Below are 7,449 nucleotides of genomic sequence, written 5' to 3'. Positions count from 1 at the left end.
AAACATTTATTGTATCTATTATGTGCAAGGCACTGTTCTAAGCCTAGGGGAGAAAAAAACCTTTCTTATAATTAGAGCTATGCCTAAGGAGAAATAGATTGCCTCTGAAGCCAAGAGGGAGGAAGAGAAAGAGGAGTAGAAGGAGGAAGAGAAGGAGGAGGAGGAGGAGGAGAAGGTAGAATTGGATAAAAAAAATGAGGAGGAGAAGGAAAAAACATAGATCATTCCTTAATAGAGCTCTTTGATAAAAGTTCAAGAACCACTTGATAGCCATGTTGTAGACTGGAATCTTATTCACATTTGCATAAGACTGAATGAGCTCTAAGTTCTCTTCTAACCCAAAGATTCTATATTTTCAATTTACTTGTGACCTACAGAGTCTTAACATCATGTTAGGCATGGTGGTACATAGTGAGCATTAACTGAAATAACTACTTTTCTTCTGCTCTTTTGCTCTCTTTTCTTACCTTCTTTTTATTGCTTTCTTCCTTTTGTCTTCTTTCTCTTTCTCTTCCCCCTTCTCCTGCCTATCATCTACTTGCCAATTCTTGTCATTATCATCTTCATTGTTTTTTCAATCTCCTCTTCTCTTTTTCATCCCTTTCTTCCTTCTCTTCTCCCTTTTCTCCCTCTACTCTTACTCTTTCCCTTCTTCCTCCTCCTCTTCCTTTTCTTCTTCCCCTCTGCATATTTCTCTTCTTCCTCTTCCTATTTTTTCCTCTTCCTCTTTTTTTCTCCTCCTCCTTTTCTTTCTCCTCCAGTTCTGGAGTTTCCAGGATAGTTGAGTACCTACAAATGGCTCATATGAGCCAGGCACCATAATTCTGTACAATTCAAGAGAAAACTTCTGCCACAAAAGAGCTAACTCAACTTTCATCTCTAGAACATAATGTTAGCATGACAAGGGAAGTAACATAGATTGTCAGAGAGAGAAAGGACATTAGAACATAAGACATATAATGGAAAAATGAGACTATACCTTTGAACACAGGATGTCAGAACTAAAAACTTTAGAATATAAAATGGTGGAGACAATGGTTTCCATCCAAGTCAGAAGAAGCTCTAGGGTTTTGAAAATAGAATCTCTGAGTTGGAAGAAACTTTAGTAAGTATGTCACAAACTATTTTAACTAGAAAAAATATATTGATAACGATAACTTAACTGAGATGCAGAGAGATGAAGTGACTGCCCAAGGTGATTTTAACTGAGAGCTGAAGTCCAGAATGGTATGATTATATCATAATGTAAATTACATCATAATGTAAAAACAATTCAGGCAAAGGATAGACCAAATGCCTTGATATGGATGCTAGTTCTCCAGTGGCAATGGGATTTATATGAAACAACTAAGTTATCGATGAGATTTGAATTGGAAGGCAGTTCCCCTCCCCACCCAACTGCAGTGATTTTTATTTATTTATTTATTTTTAAAATACCAGTGAGACTCAGTGAGGGGAACAGAGAGCAATAGTGGGAAGTGGCAAACACCACCCAAAGGTGGAGAACACATGTCAGGAAGTTGGCTTTAAGTCTTACATTGACTTCAACCTTTTCCTTTCCTCAGTTTGCCACAAATCTTATTAAGATAATCCAGCAGGTAGTTAAAGAACTATGCCTACTTGGAGAAGTCTTGTGAATGCCTCTGAGTTCTATCTCTTTTTGTTTCACTGGCTCATACAACCCTGGGACATTGTTTACCACTAAGTGTTTCTTTAGTCTTTTAAGTTTTCCAATGTGTTTGTGTCTTAATGATAGTTTTTCTAGATAAAGATAAGATTATTAATTACTTTGGATCCCGAATTAGCATCTTTTCTGTAGGGATCAAAAAGAAGATAAAAAATTGTGTACACCATAATTAATTGGCTGGGAAACCACCTTCCTTGGCTCATTATTAAAAGATCTTGGGGGATCAAATATTTTAGTTAATTTTACTAATCATCAGTATTTTTAAGCTTTCTAACTTTAAGAAGAAAAAATCTACCTGGAAATGAGAACTACACTAAAACTCTCAGGAGTTAAATATTTTTATCTCTGAGCCACTGGTCTCTTTGAAGGGGAAGTCTTTGGGATTTCTCTACCCTCATGGAAGAAAAGGGATGGGAAGTAGGGTTAGAGAACTCAAGAGATGATGCCTTGAATTGGCCCTAGATGTGATCAGGGAGAATTTGTTCTGATCAGCCTTCCCAAGGGAGGGGGAAATATGTCTCAATCAAATTAGCTTCTTCTTTGACATGTGCTGGGCAATGACAAAAAACAAAATTTAGGGTTCCTGATTTTGTCTAGATAAATCAGTAAATCGCCTGTTATGTTTTCTTCATCTTTTTTATCTTATATTTTTCTTTAGTAGGTGAGATGGTTCCTCCCAACTCTCTCCATCTCAACCAGTCTGGCCCTACTGAATTTGTATTTCGGATGTTCACTACTTCCACTAGGATCCAGGCCCTCCTCTTCCTTCTCTTCTTCCTCCTTTATATGATGATCCTCTGTGGCAATACTGCCATCATTTTTGTCGTATGCACCCACACCTCCCTCCGGACCCCCATGTACTTTTTCCTGGCCAACTTGTCTTTTCTTGAGATCTGTTATACCACTACTGTGGTACCATTGATGCTCTCCAACATGCTTGGAGCTCAGAAACCTATCCCATTAGCTGGCTGTGGAACCCAGATGTTCTTTTTTGTCACCCTTGGCAGTACCGACTGTTTCCTATTGGTTGTCATGGCCTATGACCGCTATGTGGCCATCTGCCATCCTTTGCACTACACCCTCATCATGACCCAGCAGCTGTGTACCCAGATGGTAGTTGGCTCCCTGGGCCTGGCTCTCTTTCTCTCACTTCAGCTAACGGCCCTGATCTTCACCCTGCCTTTCTGTGGTCACCGCCGAGAGATCAACCACTTCCTCTGTGATGTGCCACCTGTCCTACGCCTGGCCTGTGCTGATACCCGAGTTCATCAGGCTGTTCTCTATGTGGTAGGAATCCTTGTGCTGACTGTGCCATTCTTGCTCATCTGCATCTCTTATGTCTTCATCGCCACCACCATCTTGCGCATCCGTTCAGCCGAGGGACGCCGACGAGCCTTCTCTACCTGCTCTTCCCATCTCACTGTGGTCCTGCTGCAATATGGCTGCTGTAGCCTGGTCTATTTGCGCCCCAGGTCCAGCACCTCAGAGGATGAGGATCGACAGATCGCTTTGGTCTATACTTTTGTTACTCCCCTGCTTAACCCCCTCATTTACACTCTACGGAACAAGGATGTCAAAGGTGCTCTGAAAAAATCCATGAGCAGCAAAGCAGCGTCTGAAACTCCATGAAGTAGAATGGAAACCTTACTGTTGTTCAACTTTAAAGGCTTAGGACTAATATACTTCTGTACATTTTGTACATAGTTTCTTAACATTTTTTTTGTTGCTCTGAAATGCTAAGCATACATGAACATTGTTAACTATGGAACTATCTCAAGAAAGAAGACAGACATACAAGCTCTTCCTAAGAAATTATCTGCCTCTTTAGAAATACAGGGTATCAGGGCAGCTAGGTGTCTAAGCAGATGGAGAGCCAAGTCTAGAGATGGGAGGGTCTAGGTTCAAATCCAGCCTCAGACACTCCCCAGCTGTGTGACCCTGGGCAAGTCACTTGACCCCCATTGCCTACCCTTACCACTCTTCCACCAAGGAGCCAATACACAGAAGTTATGGGTTTAAAAAAATTAATAAGAAGACAAGTCAGAACCCAGGTTCAGTTTGAGAAGCGTGATCATTCCCAAGGGTCTGATGAAAATAAAGGAGCTTTCTCTCTCTCTCTCTCTCTCTGTCTCTCTCTCTCTCTCTGTCTCTCTCTCTCTCTCTCTCTCTCTCTCTCTCTCTCTCTCTCTGGACTGAGAATAGAGAGGTACCACTGGAGGACTAGCCCAATATCCATAGCTTTCCATACAAATTTCAGCTTTATCATTGTCCCTATTTTACAGATGAGGAAACTGAGACTCAGGAGGTCATGTTTATGGTCACAGAATTAATAAGCAACATACTCAAACCTAGGCCTCCTGACTCCAAGTTCAAAGCTCTTTTTTCTTGTTCAATCATTTTGGTTGTGTCCATCTCTACATTATCCCATTTGGGGTTTTCTTAACAAAGGTAATGGAGGGGTTTGTCATTTCCTTCTCCAGCTCATTTTACAGAGGAGGAACCTGAAGCCAAAAGTGAAGTGACTTGTTCCAGGTCACACAGCTAATAAGTGTTTGAGGTCAGATTTGAACTCTCAAAAAGGGGTCTTCAGTCCTGGCACTCTCTCCCTTAAAGCTCTTTACTCTCTTCCTAAATGTGTGACTCCATTCAGATAACTAGAATCTGAGAGGCGAAAACATTATAAAACAACCAGAGAACAGGCATTCTTAGCCTGGGGTCTATGAACTTGGTTTTCTTTTAATATTTTGATAGCTGTATTTAAGATCCTTGGGTTCTCTTTTTAATCTTCTACAGTTCATTTTATGTATTTAAGGGTATTTTTCTGAAAAGGGCCCCATGAGCTTTCCAAGGAGACCAGGATCTACCAAAGAGTTTAGAACCCCTGATCTAGAACAAACATCACCATCCTGAATTTAATGAAACTGAGATTCAGAGGGCTGAGAAACTGGCCTGAAAGCATAGAACCAGAGACAGAGTCTGGCCTCATATCCAATTCTCCACATAGCTAAGCAATGACTTCTGTTCCGCCCTGCTTATCTGTCACTCCACTGGGGTTTTCTCTGCCTTTCTAGTATTTATCCACAAATTGTCTTGAACCTTGACCAGGATCAGTGATGGTGTGATCATGCAAAGGTTTAACACCTTCCCTTGCTCCTGCAGGGATGCCTCCATTTCTTCCAGGGGCAAAGGGATCTCAAAGGGGCAGAGAGAGCTACTTTGAGCTAATTACCTCCCAATAGAATCTCAAGAGAAACCAACTCTCTGCCTGTATGGCTCACATCTGAGAGATGGGAATGAAAAAGCAAGACCCTAACTGCCTTGACCTGAGTTCTGAGGCATGAAAAACTGGGGGCATTGTTTGTGGAGGTAATATAAATGTCAATCCCTGTTAAATAGAGACCCCAGGCTATGAGAATCTCCTCCTTGATCTATCAAAAATGCAAGAAGTCCCTACCAGATATTTGGTCTGATGGCTTGGTTCTAAATATGAATGAATGAATGAATATTTATGAAGTGTGTTTTATGAGATAAACATCATGCTTAACACTGGGGATACAAACACAAAAGCAAAGGCTGGGTCTAACCTCAAGGAACTTATATTTTGATAGGGGATTCAACACATGAAGGAGAGTAGTATTTCCAACAGCCATCATAAATTGCATGGATGAAAGGAGAATCCATTGACACACTCCCTCCAGAAACTGTGGCAGAGTTCATTTAATCAAGGTTACAGAAATGGAAGCAGGTGGGAGATGGGGATAAAAGGGAAAGTGATGTGACTAGGCTTTTTAGTCACTGGCATATGGGGAGATAACAGTATAATGTTTGGAATGAAGTTGCCAATCAAGCTTTCCAGAAGAAAGAAAAGTTTAGGGGCTACTGGTTTGGGTTGGATTGGTCTGAGTATGAATCTGGGACTTGGGAGGAGGACTAAAGAAGCCAGGAATACCACTGGTTCTTGAATGACTAGGCATGACCCTGGCCATCTGCAATAGGTAACCCAGAGTTATCATGAACACACACTAGAGAGGGTAAATTGAAAAATATGTCATCTTTTCACGAAGGTGAAAATGGAATACTCATCTATGCCCTAATCTGGGCTTTCTGAGTCCTTAGTACAATGGCCAGTAAGAACATCTACCCTTCCACAATAACTTTTGAGTGCTTACTTTGATCCCCTCTAGCATGTGGCAAGTGATACCTGTCTCTTCACCATGAAGACTTTGGGATGCTTGATAGCCATCATGGTCTCATGGTTCAATTATTTGCTTGAGATATTGAATACAAAAATTCCTCACTAATTTATAGGTTTAGAAGTCTCAGAGATGTTAGAAGACTTCTAGACTAATCCCTTCTTTTACAGTTTGAGGAAACTGAGGCCCAGGAAGGCTAATGATTTTCCCAAGGTCACCTAGGAAGTAAATGTATGGAATTGGATTTAAATTCAGGTCTTCTGATTCTGGAGCCTTCATTGAACCACTCCACATTGTGACTCAAGTGGGAGAGTGATCTTGATGAAGCTGGTGTCCAAGCCTCCGAGCAAGGAATCATGCACTAATAGGTAGTATTTTAATAGGGTGTTAAGGTTGTGAGTATGCCTCCATTAACAAGCAGGTGTGAATTGGTCCCATTATTACATAAGTTCGGGTGAACCCCATTCTCTCTTTGATGATGCATCTAGGGAGTGAGGTAGTTAGAGTGCTAGTCTGGAGTCAAGAAAACCTGAGTTCCAAACAAGCCTTAGACACTTAGTTATGTGGTATTATTTAAATGACTTAACTTCTATTGGCCTCAGTTTCCTCAGCTGTAAAATGGGGCTAATAGCAACACATACCTTGCAGGGTTCTTGTAAGGATCAAATGAAATATTTGTAAAAGACACAGCACAGTGACTAGTATATAGTATGTGCTATATTATTACTATTACTATTATTATTGTTGTTGTTTTTATCGGAAAGTACTCTATAAAAAAGCAAGTGAGAGAGTTATCTACCATTATCCACCATGTTGGGAGAGTTCCAGTTTTACCTAAGGGATGATTGATTGTTCTTCATTCCGATACAGAGATGAGCATACCCGATTATAAACATATGGAGGGCAAGCAGACTCTAATGTTAATATTATGTCATTTCCCTACTCGTAAAGAAATCTAGATCCATCAAGTATTCCATAAGCCATTTTATAGATGACAGGCATAGGCAAAAGGGACAAGTTAACATAAATTTGGACCTCCTTAAAGATGGTTCAAAACTTAGATCCTTTTTCTTGAGTCTGGGTAACAACTACTCAATATACACATACTCCAAATCCAACCAAAGTCCACTTCCTAATAAACAGCCTAATGGCTGACACAGATATCTGCCTCGGCTTGAAGTTTGGAGACGTTAGCAGCATTCTCTCATTTGATCGTTATGCCCAGGTCTGGATTGCAAGGCTCTTCTTTTGGTTCCAGAATATAGGTTGGAATATGACCAGTGTTGAATTTTTAATGAGCAGAACTTGAATATATTTCCAGTCCTTTGGACTGGGGATATCAGGGAGACCTGCTTTTGGAATTTGTTGCTAGATTTCCAAGAAGGATCTGGGAATTCTACCAATCCTGCCACTCTACCATATTACATTGTAATCCAAGTAAAAAAGTGACTCCTGATAAAGTTGGCATGGGAGACTCAGAGTAAAAATAATCATATAATATTAGGAAATATTTACATAGCATGTCAATGTTTTCAGATTGCTTTTTATGTATATTATCTCCTCGGAGCC

The 7,449-nt window shown here is 40.5% G+C and overlaps 1 protein-coding gene across 1 annotated transcript; it reads left to right on the top strand.

Annotated features, from left to right (window-relative positions):
* The first annotated feature begins 2,353 nt into the window (after window positions 1-2,353).
* Window positions 2,354-3,316, top strand: LOC123252693 (olfactory receptor 10Q1-like). Its single transcript, XM_044681955.1, has one exon. It carries the CDS (start codon window positions 2,354-2,356, stop codon window positions 3,314-3,316), a length of 963 nt encoding a protein of 320 aa, XP_044537890.1.
* Window positions 3,317-7,449: the final 4,133 nt, after the last annotated feature.

The sequence above is a fragment of the Gracilinanus agilis genome, chromosome 6, assembly GCF_016433145.1.
Source record: "Gracilinanus agilis isolate LMUSP501 chromosome 6, AgileGrace, whole genome shotgun sequence".
In the NCBI taxonomy this organism is placed as follows: domain Eukaryota; kingdom Metazoa; phylum Chordata; class Mammalia; order Didelphimorphia; family Didelphidae; genus Gracilinanus; species Gracilinanus agilis.
This window is presented reverse-complemented; position numbering and strand designations above follow the sequence as displayed.